Source organism: Lemur catta, chromosome 20 (assembly GCF_020740605.2).
Source record: "Lemur catta isolate mLemCat1 chromosome 20, mLemCat1.pri, whole genome shotgun sequence".
Classification (NCBI taxonomy): Eukaryota; Metazoa; Chordata; class Mammalia; order Primates; family Lemuridae; genus Lemur; species Lemur catta.
The window spans coordinates 6,045,835-6,063,532 of NC_059147.1; the positions used below are offsets into that span (position 1 = coordinate 6,045,835).

At 53.1% G+C, this 17,698-nt stretch overlaps 1 protein-coding gene across 1 annotated transcript in view; it reads right to left on the bottom strand.

Moving 5' to 3' along the window:
• ZNF423 (zinc finger protein 423) overlaps positions 1-16,759 on the bottom strand; it is a 312,507-nt gene extending 295,748 nt beyond the window's left edge. Inside the window, exon 1 of the mRNA XM_045533248.1 lies at positions 16,682-16,759. Within this exon, the coding sequence (XP_045389204.1) occupies positions 16,682-16,721 (40 nt within the window). The 5' untranslated portion in view covers positions 16,722-16,759. The remainder of the gene's footprint in view (positions 1-16,681) is intronic.
• Between the last annotated feature and the right edge of the window lie 939 nt (positions 16,760-17,698).

The following is a 17,698-nucleotide window of genomic DNA, read 5'->3' on the forward strand; positions in this document are numbered from 1 at the left end:
ACAGCCCACCACCCACCCCAAATGTCCCAGGACCGGGCCTCATCCTCCCACTCCCAACCTGTCCACACTGCTTCTTCCCCAGGTGAGCCTCAGGAGCAGGCCTGGGGGGGGCGTGAGAGGGTGGGGGCATGGTCACCAGCTGGGTCCTCGGTGGGAACACGGTGTTACCAGCCTCAGAGTTCATAACTGCTTACGGGTGAGCCTCCCAGCCTGCCCGGAGCTCCTGGGGGAGGGGTCTGGGATGGCTCTGGCTCACCAGGTGCGTAGAAAGTGGCCTTGGGAGTGACTCTGGCAGGCACCACGGCATCAGGCAGCCTGGCTGTGAAGTGTGACCCTGGACCTCACACTGACATTCAAGGTTGCCTCACCTGCAGGATGGTGAACATCATGGAACCAACCTCACCGAGCTGTTGGGGGGATTCCTGAGAAGATGCGGATAAAGCACTCAGAGTGGCACACAATGACCCCGATAAACATTATCCCCAAATGTCCTTATCCGTCCTGCCACCCCTTCTGAATCTCTCTCCACAGAGAAGAGCAGCCTTGGAACTCTCCTAATAAAAATAAGGCAGGGCAGGACGCACAGTGAGGTTTGGGGACAGGTCCAACCTCGCACAGCACGTCCAAGTAGAGAAATATGCTCAGACCCTGGGAACCCATGACAGGCCTCCACATTCTCCTGGGAGAGCCTGAGCAGTGGGAATTGTGAGCCAATGGAGACAGGAAATTCAGAATGAAGCCCATTCAGATGCCCAATCCACACTGAACTATGGATGCAGAGACACAGGGGAGCAGCTGTGTTCTCACGGGCCTGGCTGGATGTCTGGGGTTCAGGGGCTGCTCAGTCTGCAAGGCCAGGCTCAAGGACTTGGGTGACAGTTCTGGAGTGTCAGCAACTCCCCTCCACCTCCAACCCTAACAATGTGCAGAGGAAGCCCCAGGTCCCGGCTCACCAGGGGTCAGGGATAAGCAGACCTTGGAAATGAGCAGCTCGACTGCCAGCTGGACACAGGCTCTGCAAGGCTGTTGGCTTCTCTGGACCTCCCTTCCTCATCTGGTAAATGGGGAGGGACACCACCCCTGCACCTACTCCCTGGGTACTTGGAGGTGCCAGCGAGAACTTCTGGAACCACACAGAACAGAGGTTGTGCAAACCTTAGGAGTTGTTTAAGCTCAAGGCCCAGGCAGGCTGCCCTGGGGACTCCCCAGAAAGGACCATGCTCCCTCCATGCTGTGTGCACGCACAGCAGGTCACCCACCATGCCACCCACACCTGGCCATCTCTTCTACTACCCTGCCTGGCCTCTTCCTTCCTCCTTGCCCCAGCCCTTCCAGGAGAGCCCACTGGCACCGGTCCCTGACCCTCCAGACGGTCACGCTCAAAACTCCTCCAGATTTTGTCCCATCAGGTCCTCATGGGCAGGGCCCGAGGCAGGGGAAGCAGGCCTGGGGAATGAGTTCAGAGCCAGAGGAGACCATCCACCTTCCTCTGCAGTCCCCTCTCGTCATCCTGGACCAGCTGTCACATCACCTCTGCAACGCCCTCCCGGGAGGACACTGTCTAAGTCAGATAAGCCAGGCACTCGCTCGATGAGAAATTACATATTGGTGCAAATGTTTACTCTTTATTGTCTGCCTGGCCGCCCACCCCCAGCTAAGCTGTAGGCTCCCTGAAGGCAGGGACCCAGCGCTGGCACAAGGCCTAGCACAGACTCAGAAATGTCCCTTCAGCAAATGAATGACACCAGGAAGTATCCACCAAGCGAGTGAATTTTACGTGGCAAACCCAGAATCGGGCCAGATCTGCTTGCAAATCTTCTGTCTGTAAACCTTCTGTGATTCGGAGGGCCTACTCAGCTCCCGTCTCCGCCGAGCTGTGGGACACTGGGCAACCTACCTCCCCGTGCACAGTTTCCTCCGCTGTAAAACGGGGGTAATCGCCACGGTACCCTCCGCAGAGAGCTGCTCTGCAGCTTGAAGGAATTAATGTGTGAAGTGCCCAGAACGGTCCTTGGCACCAGGAAGTACGCGATCAGCATCACTGACATTTCTTTTTATTACTAAGCGCCCGCGGATGGCCCTTCGCGGCTTCCCCAGCCCCGCCCCGAGGCTGGCAGCCAGCGAGCGTCCAGGCCCGAGGGCTCCCCGAGGGCGCACATCTGGCCGGGCACCCGCAGCCCACCCGCCGGCGCACCCAGCTGCGGGCTCGACGCCGCGGCCCTCGGCGCCGGGCCGGGGACTCGAGTCCCGGGGACGCCGGCCTCCAAGGGGCGGGCGGCGGGGGCGGCCCGCCCGGCAGCGCGAGCGAGCGGCGCAGCCTGCGCCTTCCCAGCCGGCCCCCCGCCGCGGCCGCTTTGTGCCCAAACCCGGCCCTGAGTTACTGCGCCGCAGCCATGGAGCCCTCCCGCGCGGGGGGCGGCCCGGCGCGTTCCCAGGACGGCCGCCTCAAAGGGTCCCGGGCCGCCCCCGCCAGGCGGGCAGACAAGGGCCCCGGGAGGGGCCGGGACGAGCCCCGTTCCCAAGCGTCGGCCGCCCGCCCGGGTCGCCAGGCGGGAAGAGCCCCGAGGCCCCCTCCCCGCCGTCTCCCCGCCCCCTTTCCATCCACACCCCGCCTCCTCACCAACTGCCCCCTTGCTGCCTCCTCTCCGACCCTTTACCCCCCTAGCCTCCCCCACCGTTCCTCCGTCCTGTCCCCTCATCTCCCAGGACCCAAATCCTACAGGTCAACTCCGCAGCAGACGGGCTCCTGAGGGCCCTAAAGGCTCCAATTCCCACCTCCCCTTGGCAAAATCCCCGCTGCCCCCACACCGAGACGCTTCCCTCCACCCCACCAGCCTCGGGTCACGGCCCTGGCTTGGAAAAGGGCTGGATTCTGGGCCAGGCCTCTCAGGAAATGGGCTGTGGGTGCCTCCTGGCCTCATTTCCCCATCTGTCAGATGGGGGGTGGGAATGCGGGTCCAGTGCCAGGCGCTGGGAACATGGCAGTGACCGAGACAGGCTCCCGGCCGCAGGCCTAGGGAGAGCCCATCCCCTAAAGCCCTGTTGATGACTCGTGCGGGGTTACACTGAGATAGGCCAGTATGTCGGGGGGATGGGTGGGGGGACACATGCCACTGAGGTTTCCAGGGCAAGATGAGGACCCAGAAACAGCCCCATGGAACAGACTCCCAAAGGGGGGGGCACGGGGGAGCCTCCAAAGAGGAAGGAGCCCGTGGGGGTCCTCCCAGGGTGAGGAGGCAGAGGATCAGAGGACCCCCACCTCCCACAACCTCCCAGCCCCGCCAAAGCATCAGCCAAACAGACTTTTTCAGGATTCTCCTTCCCCTCACCACCCCCCATCACCACCTGGGCTCAAGTGTCACCTCCAGCATGGCCTTGTCTTGACAGCTGCCACCACTCCCTGCCTATCCCACCTGCTTTGCTTAACAGAAAGGATGTTCCTGACTCATGTACTTGTAAATGGCCCCTCACTCCCACTAGAATACACTTCTATCTGTTCTCCACTGTGGCCTCAGCATCTTGAACAGTGTGTGGGCACATGGTAGGTGCTCAGTAAACATATGTGAGATGAATGAATGAACACATGGACAGCAGGTAATGATAGCAGGCCCTAAAAGCCTTGAAACCCAAACCATGTCCCAGATAACAGGATTCCATGACAAGTGATCAAATAAGTTTGGAAATCACAAATTATTAACATCTCTCAGAGTTCCACATTAGCATTTTAAAGGCTCTGAGAAGCCTTGAAGGCTTCAGAAACTCAATTCTGTTTAATCCACTGTTTGCCAAATGCATTTGGCCACAGAAAAAAAAATTATTTTTTTGGTGGAACATCAACAAAATCCTGGAATACATTTTGGGGAACACCAATATAAACTCATTTCCCATTCTCACAACCATAGCTTTATAAATGGTCAACTGAATCTCAGAAAAAAGACTTGCTTCTTTCTTTTTATAGGGTCAGGTCTAACACATCACTCAGCACATAGTAGGCGCTCCAAAAATATCTGAATGAATACATATAAGACAAATTCATGAACAAAGTCTACCACCCATGTGCATTTTCTCTGCCACTGTACTGAGAGTCTGAACCAGGCAAGCAATGACAAGAGTCTCTTCCCCCTGGAGGCTGGCACACATGCCCACTCACATATAAACACACATGCACATGCACTGACTCTTGCACACGTGTACACACAGACACACACTTAGGCATGTATGCACATGCACACACTAGTACACACACAGACTCACAAGCACACAAGCACAAATATACCCACAGGCACCCATACAGATTCATACATACACGCCCATGCACACACATACACACAGGCACACACAGACACACACATATGCACACCCATTCTGGGGCATATGCCCTGCCACACAGTCCCCTTCCCTGTGCCTGGCCAGGGAGCCCTTGAGAAGGGCAGCTGTCTTTTGGTGGGGTGGGGAGATGTACATGAGGGAGGCAAAAGACTCCTTCACAGCCTGGTATCTCCAAGAGGGGCAGCAGGTGACAGATTAAAGCCTCACCAATATGGCCATTTGGGTTTTACAAAGCTCTTCCTCACCTGAAACTTCATCCTCACCCCTCTCCTGGGAGTAGAGCCCTGTTACACAGAAAAAGAAACAGCCTCACCAATAATATGGCAAGGATGTGGGGACGCAGAAGCCCAGATCTGTTTGCTCAGAATCTACCCCCACACTCCAGAAGCTTGGGGGTCCCAGGTCGCTCCCAAGGGAGACCCCCTGGCCTGGGTCAATGGCAGCAGCAAGATCCCCCAGCTCATCCCAGCCCTTGCTGTTGCAGGCACAATTCTGCAACAAGGTCACTCTATGACCTTGGACATCTGACTTGCCCTCTCTAGGCAAGTCTGACCATCCATATGAAAAGGGAGCTCAACAGGATTCTCTGAGATCCACTATTGCCCAGGAAAAGCAAAGTGTGAGGGCCCCACCTAAACAGTCAACAGCGAGTGTCAACACTAAATGGAATACTGCCTGTAAAGTGCGTAGTCCGGTGCCTGTTTACAAGGAGTGCTCATTAGATGTTAACTGCTCTTGGTATTGCGATTACATCCTTCAGAGCCCAAATAAAATGCTACCCCCTCTTCCAGGCTTTGCCTGATTCCCCCAATCAAAAGGAACCCCCTCCAACCTCTCCCACCCCTCCCCAAGCCCTAAGCCTGCACCTCTACCTTGGGCTGCCCTGCCTGGCCCAGCCATCCTGTGCCCTCTCCAGACTGTGGGCTCCCTGGGGGCGTGGCCTCCACTTGGCTTTCTCTGCATCCTCCCTGGAGGCCAGGCTGAGCCTTATCAGGGTGAGACGCTCAGAATTTAGATGGAAGGACGCTCAGGATTTAGATGGAAGGACGGATGTATGGAAGGGAGAGGGGAAACTTAGCTAAAGAGCTCAATGAGGGAAAGAAATCCCCATACCCCCAAGTTCTACATCCACTACAGTGTCCCTTCTGGAAGAAGACAGAAAAACGGTCTAAAAACATAAGAAGAATGGTCAGTTTCACTAATAATTAAAGAAGTGCAAATTAAAACAATGTGTGAACTTCCAGATGGGCAAAAAGAAAAGTAGGGAGAAGAAAAAGAAACAAAGAAAAAAAAATACATCATATTAGGAGAAACGTGCATTCGTAACTATTACTGAAGGGTAAATGAGTACAGCCCTCATGGAGAGCAATTTGGAAATATCTATCAAATTGTTCAAGCGAACAATTTGGCCCAACAATTCCACTTCTAGGAATCTAGCCTGAGAAACACTCAAATGAGAACACAAAGGTTTATAAATGAGGATGCTTACTGCATCATAGTTATAACAGCAAATAACTGGAAGCAACTAGATGTCCACTAACAGGGGATGGTAAAGAAATTCTGGTACATTCGTTCCGTAGAACTCCCTAGGCTGTTAACATGACGGAGCAGGTCTGTGACACTCACGTGGTGCAGTCGCCTAGACTGATGGTTCTTAACCTAGGCTGTACATTCGAACTGCCCGGGAAGCTTTAAAAAAAACCTGACCAGGGGCCCCATCCTCAAAGATTCTTGATTATTTGATCTGTGATGGGGCCCAGATAATGTAATTTCTTTAAATGCCTAAAATGATATTAATGTCCAACCAACTAAGATTGGAAACTTAAGGCATGTAGCTAATCCTACTAGTTCCAACCCATTTCATAGACAGGGAAAGTGAGCCCCACAAAGGGAACTGTCTTGCCCAAGATCCCAGAGCACATTTTCTCCAACCCACTCCCCTCCGCAGGGAGAGAAATAAAGCAATCTTGACTCACACCTTCAGGGAGAATGGCCTTTCTTTTCTGTTCTGAGTGACTAGCAGGTTCCGCTGCCAGCACATCCCTTTTCTCCCTCCTGCCTCCTTCTCCAGACCCCACTCCTATTGCTATTCCTGGGTCCCAAAGGCCACTCAATGGCCGAACTGCAGATCCGTGGCCAGCACGGAGCTGGTCAAATACGTCCACTCTGAGCCCCCACAATTGTGTGGCAGGATGGGGGTGGGCAGAAGAATGGGAGAACATTGAGTTAAACATTCTGTGTTATTTAAAATTAGTACAAAACTCTCATATTGCTTTTTTCATTTTAAAAGGAATGTTTTACAGGCCTAGAACAATGCATAGCACAAAGCCCTCGATACACTGTAGCTACGATCTCACAGCACAGAGTACCCGGAGAATGAAGGCAGAATAGGTACAAGCCCTTCCCACCCAAGGGCCATATGGCTGGGAGCAGCACCCCATCTGGGGCAGCTCCCACCTCCTCATCTGCAACAGAGAGGCCATCAGAGACCGATGCCAGCAGTGAGCCCACGTCCCACGCCGGCCTAGTCTGTGTCCCTATCAGTCCACCTCCTCATTCACTCACTCGCTCATTCGCTCTTTCATCTGTGAATTCATTTACTCACTATTCAGTCATTTATTCACTATCCACCCATTCACTTGTTCACCCATTCATATTTACTCCCTTGACAATTTACACGTTTACCCTTTCAAGAAATCCTTTTTAAGGCCAGTGAGGTGGCTCACGCCTATAATCCTAGCACTTTGGAAGACCCAGGCAAGAGGATTGCTGGAGGCCAGGAGTTGAAGACCAGCCTGAGCAAGAGCGAGACCCCCCCTCCATCTCTACAAAAAAAAAATAGACAAATTAGCCAGGCGTGCACGCCTATAGTCCCAGCTACTTGGGGGCTGAGGCAGGAGGATCCCTTGGGCCCAGGAGCTGGAGGTTGCAGAGAGCTATGATGATGCACCAACTCTCTAGCCTGGGCAACAGAGCAAGAACTTGTCTCAAAAAAAAAAAAAGAAAAGAAAAGAAAAAAGAAATAGTTTTTTAAAACATGATGATCCTTTCAGAAGCCCAGGTTGTGGCCATTTACGAATGAACATGAGGTCCTGGAAGCCCACACAAGGCTGACCCCACACACAGTGAGATCTTTCCTCCGAGTAAGGCAGGACAAGCTCCACCAACTCTCAACAGGGCTGCTCAAGGGACTGGGGGTTTGAGTTACTCTCTGTGGCCCCAGGAGGTGGACTCAGGAGCAATGCAGACTGCAGCTTAACGTGTGAAATTCAAGCTAAAAATTCACGCATGTGCCATCGAGGTAGTGAGCTCCTGGAGAATGGAAGTGTGTAAGTCTAGGCTAGATGCAACTAAGGATGCCACACCCAAGGAAGTTTAAATGAAGTGACTTCCAAGGTACCTTTTCAACCTGTGGTTTTCAGGATTCTGAGAGGTTAAAAGGCAAAAACAGTAAAGGCCTGAATCTTGCCGACATGTGTGCTGTGTCCCTGGCTGACCACTCTCTCCCTGAGGGGCACAGGGCATCTGCAGAGGCCGTCCTGGGCACTGAAAACATGTGCACCCCTCGCTCTCCCCAGAGAACCCAACAGTCTGTAACCTCCACTGCAGGGGGCAGGAGCCTGCCCCCTCTTTCCACCTCCCTGCCTCCGGGAGCCTGCCTCTCCTCTCTCACCCTCTCCCTGGGGGCCCTCTGGAGCTGGCGATTGTCTCTCCTCTCCCTAAGTTCAAAAAACTGCAGCCCCAGGGGGCTAGGGACAAAGCCACATCTCTTGTTCAGGAACCAAAAATATACTACATTTTTCTGGTGGCTCCAAGATCTGGCAGCCCCCAGCCGAGGGGGTGCACCTGCCCAATCTCCCAGCCTGAAGGTGGCAGCCACCAACACCCCGTATCCAGCCATACCCTGCTCCTTAACCAAGCCCAGATGGCCATCACTCTGCCTTCAGGCAGGTAAAAATCAGTGCAACAGGAGTTAGGTGAACAGTATGTTTTATTTAATTAGGATCAACAGAAGAGATAAACCTCACAGCAGGATAGGGAATGACAACGCTGCAAAAAATAATTCATGCCCAGGTAATGAAAGGGCAAATTTCAATTACAGAGAAAACAGGAGGAAAGTTTTGTAGCACCTCCATGGAGGAGAACAGTGTAAGAGTTTGCAAAGCTAGACCAACAGGCCCAAGACAGTCAGTGCTCTAGGACTGGAAATTGAGGCAACTAAGTGGCCACTCCAAAGCAGCTGTTCCTCCCCTTTCCTTGCCACAGACAAACCAGCCTAAGTGTCCAGGGCTGGGTGGACCGGGGGCTCAGGGGCTACCTGGATCCTGGCAGGCAGGTGTGGGGGCCACAAGGGATCTGGCTTGCCAGGGCCACTGAGCAAGCTCACACCCGTCCAGGCTCAGTCTCCCAAAGAATGGTGTCCCCAAGTAGAAAACAAATGTTCTTATCCTGAGAATGGTCACCAGATCAACTCAACAACTCCTGAGCACCCTCTGCCCTTGTCCCAGCCCCAAGGAGCCTCCTGGAGCCCTACTCTCCCATGCCCTGCCCTAGCCTTGGGCAATGCAGTCTCACCTCTCCCACTAGAGCAAGGGGAGAAACACAGCTCTTGAGAGAGTCACTTATCTTCCTTCCAAGCCTCTGTTTCTCATGCCTACCTAGCAAATGCAAGCCTGACCTCGATGGCCTCCTCTGAGGGTGGTGGGCTGCAGAACCCCAGCCCACCACCACGTGGGTGCTAACTAAAAATGAAAAGTCCACGGTGGTGACACTTGCACAACAACGTGTATGTACTTAATGCCACTTAAAAATGATGGTAAATTTTATGTTATGTATATTTTACAGAAATTTTTTAAAGTGGGGTTGGGGGGGAGGATGAAGAGTTCTGAGTCCCTCTTCCAGCCATCCAGGTGAGCATCTCTAGCATCGGGGCCGGGAATGTGGAATTTTAACCAGCTTTACTGAAGGTGACGGTGACGACCAGGACAGCCGAATGAAGCCACCGTCTCCCCAGACCTAGGCTCCCCAGAATAATGCCTTGGATTATCTCAATAAATACTTGTTAAGCAGACAGCGAGTTCTCCTAGTCTCACAGCCCAAGCAAATATTTTTATTTATGTGCTCTCCCTCCAGGGTGAACCCTCAAGGAACACCCGTGCCCCCCTCTCCCAGCCCCTAATCCCTGCTCCTGAGGTGATGTCAGCCCCAGCACCCCCATTATCTAGCAGAGGGAAATTGCTGTTAAATTAGTGAGCACATCCACAGAGCCCCATTTTATATCCCAATTCAGAAGATGACATGAACATCTGCTTTCACTTCAAGACATTAATTTTCAATTATTGGAGAAAAACAAAATTAGTCCTGACAAATTGCTGGCGAATACAGGCTCTTGTCTGGTGGTTCGTAATAATAACTTCGGAGGCCCACAATTAGTGTCCTCGGACGGAGTTTCCTGATGGATCCCTGTCATCTGGAGCCCGTGACAGCAGCGCATCTCCTCGCCCGCGGCCGGGCTGGCAAGACGCTCCGGCAAGCGGCTGCTGGAAGGTGACTGCTGCTTCGGTGACCAGGTTTAGAGAACTAAGGACTTTAGGTTGTTCTTTTTCGGGAGAGGGTGGGGACAGAGAGAGGACTGGAGGAGGGAAGGTATGCAAAAAACATCCTCATAACCACTTTCAGCTTTGGCTAGTAGCAAGACTTCACACACTTAGATGGGAACGCAAATTACTCCCGAGTCCCATCCTGCCCCAGATAGGCACACCGGATCACCTCACACGATCATTTTCTGATTCGAGTTTGCCACCCACAATGGGAGAAAGATGGATTACACAATTCTCTTGAGACCCCTTCTACTCTTGACATGTCACCCAGGATTCTGAATGCAACACGCAATCGCCCCAGCCTCTGAGATCTAAATGCTTATAAATCTTTTGTAGGAAAAAAAAAAAAACTCTTCGCAGGGGTCCCATCAACCCAGGACCCTGGTTCAGGCCAGTCTCAGTTGCCATCTCCAGAAAAAAAAGAAAGAAAGAAAACTCCGAATTTGCCAACCTCAATGACCCCAGATCTAGAGACAACCCCCTTGATAAGAGATTATCAACACTGTAATCTCATTTGATGGGTTTTTTATGTATCTTGGCTGCTTTAGTCCCTGTATCAATAAGACACCACTGAAATGTGAATGAGTAGAAGAATTTGGAGATAACGATGTAGCAATCTTTGAATTTGACTTGTTACAACTGAAACCAGAGCTCCTTTGCCTCGCTAACTTGTGCAGACTCTTGGAGAGGCGGGGAGCAAGGGAGAGGAGGTAACCAGAGGGAGGGAGGTTAAAAAAGAAAGAAAGAAAACAAAACAACAACAACAAAGGAAAATTATATCTTTAAAAAGAGAATGAAAGACATTGCTACTTCCAAAGTCAACTCCGTAACTGAGCTCCCACATTGTGTAATTGACTTTGCAAGTAGAACAACAGCAACGTAACAAAGAAAATGTCAGTGTTTTCACAGCACTAATCTATAACGCTGGGAGGCCCTCCCGCTGTCAGCCAGGGCTGACAATACAATAGCTTTCAAAGGGATATTACCATCATGCTTTTATTCCTGACATCAATCAAGACAAAGAGAATCCTTTTCACAAGACATTAAAAATCAAACCTTTGTACAAGAAGATAGGTAAAACAGCATTCTCCTTAAAGACAGCCACACGGAGCAATCAGCTAATTGGCGCTCCTTGAAAGCAGTAAAGTATTTTTATTTACTAAGTGTACAACCCCAGTCATTGGCGGCCACCGATCCTGGCAGGTAAGCTATGAATCAAAAGTTTCCATCAGCTTCTCCCCACTCACTTCACCCTGCCTCTCCCACAGTAGGCTGAGGGAGCTGACAGCCAGCGCCAAAAACTTCAAGCAGGATATAACCAATCCAGGCTTAATTAGTCCAATTTGTGGTACAAAACTACTCTGATTACCCACTAACATGTCTATGCACAAAATGCCCTTGCAAACTGACAGGAATTTGCAGCAATTGTCAAATTCATCAACCAAGCTGTAGCAGGGTTTTCCCGGCTACCCACAGTAATGAGGAGCTCACTAACAGTTTTCAAGATATTCTTCTATTGTAATTACCCTAGATTTGCAGATTTGAAGGAACCCTGGTATCTAGTGCAAATGTTTTCAAGACATGACAATAATATTCTTTGCAAACACCAGTGTACCGTAGACAAGACCGGGCTTTGCTTTAGCCAGGGTGTGGGAAAGGCAAGTCCATCTCAACTCCTGCCAAACAAAGAGTGAACTAAACCACCCACCACCTTGACAGAAACCATGCGGCCATCAGGAAATGTAGCCATCCTCTGCTTGCTTACTATAAGACAGTTTTAGATGCTGGCATGTCAGAAGTTGGTGACACTTGCAGAAAACTGCAAGCCCAGAAGCAGGAAGGTAGAGGGGCTAATGTTTAAGAGAGCTCATTTTCTACACACTTTACGAGCCATTGAAGTCGTACAGCCTTCCAGCCTTTCAAGATGCCATCCCACACCCACTCAGGGCTTGACATCCTTGGGTCTAGGTGGCCACAAGTCTCAAACTATTGGCAAGAAAGAAGGAGAGAGAGAGAACTTACTCAGCAGGAGGACTCTCTAGAACTCGGAGCCCAAGGTGTTTGTGACTTAACCTTCTGGTACCAACAGATCATCTGCCAAAAATACGCAAGTGAGTCCAGTCACTCAAAGACAGAGATAGTACTCTATAAGCATCTGCAGCAAGAAAGCATGTCTTTACTTTTCAGATGTAACTGGATACTGTTGTTTTATTTTCAAAGAGAATTTGAACCAAAGGTGCCATTCATTTCACTGCAAAATGGGCAGAAATTTTAAAAGAAGAGGGAACTGGTCGCAACACTGCCCTGAAAAATCATACACGCCCACCACTGCCACCTAAATCAGCCTTTTTCAAAGAGCCAGGCAGCATGTCTGCACCATCAGCCTCAGTGGTAGGTTCCTTTCGTTTACACATCCAAATGAACAGTTAAGAGAAATCAATGCATCTAATTGCCAGACTATTAAAACCTACATCAGGGGAAGAATTCCACAGCCACTAGCTTAAGAGTTGGCTACCGATATAGCAATTATTGCAACTTTCTCTTAGACTGAACCAGATCCCCAGCCTTTCGTCTCCAGCTAGGAACGCTGTACTCAAAGATGCTGTGCTCCAGTTTCCTGCTTCTGTGGTTCCCCCTCCTCCTCCTCTGTTAACACGCTGTAGCATGCCACAACATTGCCAGGGCTGGCTGGTTCTACTGAATTACTTTATGACTATAAAGTCACTGGCATTTTGCACCTTTCATTATTAATGCACACTAGGCACCTTATGGTTAAACGTTTAGCAGGATTCTCCTGCCAGAGGCACATAGTTATCTTATTTTATTGCTTATTAAGTTTTTGCAAGGAAACAGGTGTACACATCTAAACAGCAATTACTAGACATAAAGGATGATTTCTAGAATGAAACGGGTCCTTCCCAAAGCTGGGAATCGATAACTTAATTGAGAATGGGGGGATTAAATATTAGGATTAAATGTCAGCTACCCCAATCCACATACAAAGCTAAAGAACCTATGAAGGATTTGTTTTGCGCTTCCTACAAGATCATGTACATTTAGCCAAACAAACCTCGACAATTTACACTTGTATGTGGTCTCAGCTGAATCAAGAAACCTGTAACCTCAGAACGCCTCTATTTATTACATCTCAATTATTTCCATGGAAACACACACAATGTTCCCAAGTCCCTAGACCACCAAATTTATAAGATGGACTTTTGAGGAGCTACATGCTGGCAGGAGAGGAGGACAAAGAGGGGGAAGGGAATGCAGAGAAGTCACTGGGGGCAGTTTTGGATGTTGGGATGGGGGGGTGCATGGACACAGCCTGAGTGCTAATTAATTTAAGAACTGTAATTAACAGGCAGTTGCTAGATGGAGAAAATCGACAGTATTAAAATGGTTCAAAAGTTTTAAACTAAGGCTGGGAAAAAGATGTATTAATTTTCTGTATAAACGAAGAGGCAGTTGCATGGCTCTGAGGAAGCTGGGGGGCGAGGGGGGCAGGCCTCCTTAATGTCGAGTGACAGACAGAACTGCCAAGGCAACCGCTACCAAACCACCTGATATCATCAGCCGAAATAACATCAGTGAGCACGATGAGAACAGCCCGGGAGAACGAGGCCAAAATTATCAAAGAGAACGAATCATTGCAACCACCACACCACTCCACCAGGAAACAGAAAAGGGGGGAAGGGTGCAGGGAGGGAAAATCGGTCAGAAAATGTGACTTTTCTAACATTGGTGGGTTTATTGGGTTTTGTGGGTTTGTTTGTTTTTTTTTTTTTTACAAAATCACAAGGCTTTTGAAAACCAATGAGGCTATTCTCCCCCCTGCCCTACTGCCCCGGCACCCTTCCCTATTTGCTGGGTGTCCTCCCTGTGAGCTGCGTTTTCCAAAGAAGGACAAACATCCTGAGGGGACAAGTGACCCCACTCCAGAAGGGAGGTTGTGTACATGAGTGGGAAATGAGACCCCCCCAGAGGCCTGTTTGATTTTCAAAGCAGCAATGCCTGTGCTTTCAAATCACACTTTCTGAGCATCCATTCGAAAATGTTATATTTCTGTCTTTCCTTCCTGCTATGGGCTTTCACATTTCCGAGATCAATTACAAATTACAGTCAAGCGACTTTCACAGCAGAATGCTCGAGGCTGGGGAAGTCCACAATGCCTCTACATTAGCCCTGACACTTCAGCAGTAGAGGCAAAATAAAATAAAATTTAAAAGACACCGCTGTTCCTTAAGAAGCACCTTCAAGCATCTTTAAAGGTGAAGACCTTGTCGTTTCAAACACTTGGTGTGGAGCTGTCCACACTCCAGCGCACACTTTTGAATATTGCTTGAGAGAAGGGGGCAGTTCTTGAAAAGCAATAAATCCAACACCTGCAGTAACTCTTATCTATTTAAATTATCTTTTCTCTTAATTCCTCCTTTGATAAGTGGCCACATCTCCACCCCATGCACCCCAGTAAACCCAATAAAAGGCAAAATGGTGAGAGACAAGGGTTATGGCTGCTTTTGGAAAATGCAAAGAGCCCTGGGGAGAAACAGAGGGTCTCAGACTCCAGGGGCAGAGAGGCGCTGAGTGGTTGATATTTACAACACTGAGCCTCAAAATGCCTTCACTGGTCTTGTTCCCACTTTGCTGTCTTTTCCCCAACAACCTGCTCTAATTGCCTGCTAAACATACACACATATACATTTAGAGAGAGGCACTCATTAAAAATCATTTCAAGGCTCATTTCATGAAAGGCTGAAGACCAATTCTTGAGTCTTAGAGATCCAGAGTGGTTTCAGAATTCAGTACAAGCAACATCACCCATCTGTTCCCTGCAAACTGTTCTACCTTTGCTTTCTGTGCCTCGCGCTTCTGAACTAAAGAGGCCGGGGACAGGAGTGGGGTTACAGGTAAGCAAGACTTGCATCTTTATGAAAAATCTGCTCCCATACATAGGTTTAACTCAAAATCAACTGCCCAAGTTACATAAAACTGTTTTTCCAACCAGAAATTCCAATTCTGTATTTTCTTCTGGGCTGCCTTAAGTGGCTCTTGAAGGAGTGAGCAGCGACCAGGGAAAGAGAAAAGAAATCAAATATTATTTAAAGCCCAGGGACCCTCAGCAAAAGGAGAAATATCTATCCTTCTTGCCTGTCTTCTTGGAGTCTCTCTTCTGATTTCCTGCCCCTCAATCAGAACCCCCTCTGAAGCTTCCGTGGAGCAGGCCAGGATCGCCGACTGGGAGGCCAGCCAGGGTGAGGGGAACAGGACCAATGTCTCTCAAGGGGAAAAGGGAGAAAGAGCAGGCCAGTTGCTCAGAGTGTGGACTGAGCTGGTCTCCTTCTAATATGGCAGGGAGGCAGGAAGGGGACTCTTCTGGGACGGGTGCCCCTGGCTCTCCCGGGACTTTAGGAGAGAGATGATGGGTGTCTAACGACCCTCCCTGCCGGATTCAGTTCCAGCCATTCCAGCCAGGCGCAAGGCTGGCAGGAAGGGACCGGGGCCCCAGCGCCTTCCCGCGCAGGCCTCCAGGAAATGAACTTTTCAGAGCAGAACTGGGCTCAGGCCAGAGGTCATCAGGGGAGTTGGGAGAGGACAAGGGCCTCGGGACTTTGGGCTCTAGAGGCTTAGCCGCTCTCATCCTGCCCCTCCTCAATCATCTCCCTTCGCCGACCGGGCGGCCAGTCCCCCACCCAAAGGGCTGGAATAGGGACAAAGCAGCAGGCGAGGCTGGGAGAGGCCAGCCGTGGAGCGAGGAGGGCAGGGGAGGGGCTCGCTGGCTGGCGCGGCCTTTCCCCGGGGCCTCTGTTTTCCAGGGTCCCCCTCGAGCCAGGGGCCCTGGGTGGAAATGGAGAGCAAAGCATGGAAACGAAGAGGGGTGTGTGTGTCTGTGTGTGTGTGTATCTATATCTACATCTCCTCGCAAACGTGAGCAACCCGGAGAACCGGTACTGGAAGTCGGCCCGGGTGTCGAGGGTGCGGGTGCCCGGGCCGCATCCGGCGCCCTTCGCGCAGGGACAAGCACAGCAACCGCTGCGCTCCCCTGGGGACCGGCGTCCCGCCGGCGCGGCGCAGACAATGAACTCCTGGCGGAGGCTCCCTGCCCGGTGGGTCTCGGTGCAGGAGGCAGGAAGTGCGGGGGCCCGAGCCGGGAGCGCGGCCTGGGCGGGGGGCGGGAGGGGGCGCCAGGAGGCCGGGCGGGGGCGCGACGCCCGGGGCGCGCTCGGGCAGCGCCCGCCGCTCTCTGCAGCCCGGGGCTGCGAGGCGGGGGCCGGAGAGAGCCAGCGAGGCCCGGGGCCAGCGAGGGCGGCCTCGGAGCTGCCGGCCTCCCGGACGCCCGTCCTCTTCCTTCCTCCTGCCGCCCGCCGCCGCCGCCGAGATTCGCAATCCCCGCCAACTCGGGCCCGCACCCCTTGATTGGCCACGCGGGCCCGGGGCCCGCACGAAGGCGGCGGCGCGGGCCCCTTGGCGGCGCCCCCGGGCCCGGGTCCCCCGCGGGCGGCGGCGCCGGGCCCAGAGAGGATCCGGGCGAGGAGGGTGTCCGCGACAAGCCCTCCGCCGCCTCCGCCTCCCGCTCCCGGCTTCCTCCTCCCCCTCCTCTTCCTCCTCCTCCGCCTCCGCCTCCTCCGCCGCCTCCTCCTCCTCCTCTCGGCTCGCTCGCGCGGGTCCCCGGCCGCCCGCCCGCTCGCCGGTCCCTCCTCCCTCGCTCCCTCCCTCCTCGCTCGCTCGCGCCTCCGCCAGGCCTCGCTCACCTTTCACCGAGCGCGGCTTCGCCTGCTTCCGCCTGGACATGTCCGGGGCTCCGGGCGCTCCGTCGCCCTCCGCGGCCGGCTCCCCCCGCCGCCCCCCGCCGCTCCGGGCAGCCCTTCTCCCCCTTCTCCTCCGCCTGCCTCTTGGAAACTTTTTTTTTTGCAGCCGGGTCGGCGGCTTTGGGGAGCGGACCGCAGGTCCGGGGCGGCCTCCCTGGGGGGGGCGGCCCGGGCCGGCCGAGGCCGCTCGAGGGCGGGGGGAGGCCCGGGGGGCGCGCCGGGGCCCTGCCTGTTGCAATGCGGCAGCCGGGGGCTCCGGGTCCCAGCGGCGGTCCCAGCGGCGCGGGGAGTCCGGAGGCCACTCGGCCGAGCCGAGTTATGCAAAAAAAAAAAAAAAAAAAAGCCGCCCCCCTCCTCCTCCCCACCCCCCGCCGGCCCCCGGCCCCTGCGGCCCCCTCCTTCCCTCCCCCACCCTACCGCCACCCTCACCCTCCTCCTCCTTCTCCTCCTCCTCCGCCCCTTGCCGGATTTTTGTGCAAAGTTTGCAGGCGTCCGGCCACGCAGCCCGGTGCGGAGCTCACAATGAACCCATCTGAGGAGGGGGAACCGGGCTGGAGTCGAGGGGGTCTCACGGGGGGTGGAGACCGGGAGGCGGTCAGGAGCGCGAAAGCTCAGCACCCCCGAAAAAAAGCCTTCAGATTATCCCCCTGCCGCACAAAAAAAAAAAAAAAAGAATAAATATTAATGGCTCAAAAATGCCCAAACGCTTGGTTTGGAGATGATGATGGTTGGGGAGGAGGGTCCCTCAACTCAGCCTAGTTGGAGGGGAGGCTCAAAACGGCCGCAGTGGCTCGGAAGCCGCTGCTCGGGGTCCCTGGCTCACGCCCCCTTCTCTGGCTCTCGGCTCGGTCCGGCGCCGGCCCCCCGGAGGAGGAAGGGGCGCGCGCGGGGGCGCTCAGGCGGCGGCGGGCAGGCGCGCCCGTGCCCCGGGCATCGCTCAACCCGTGCGCCGGGCTGCCG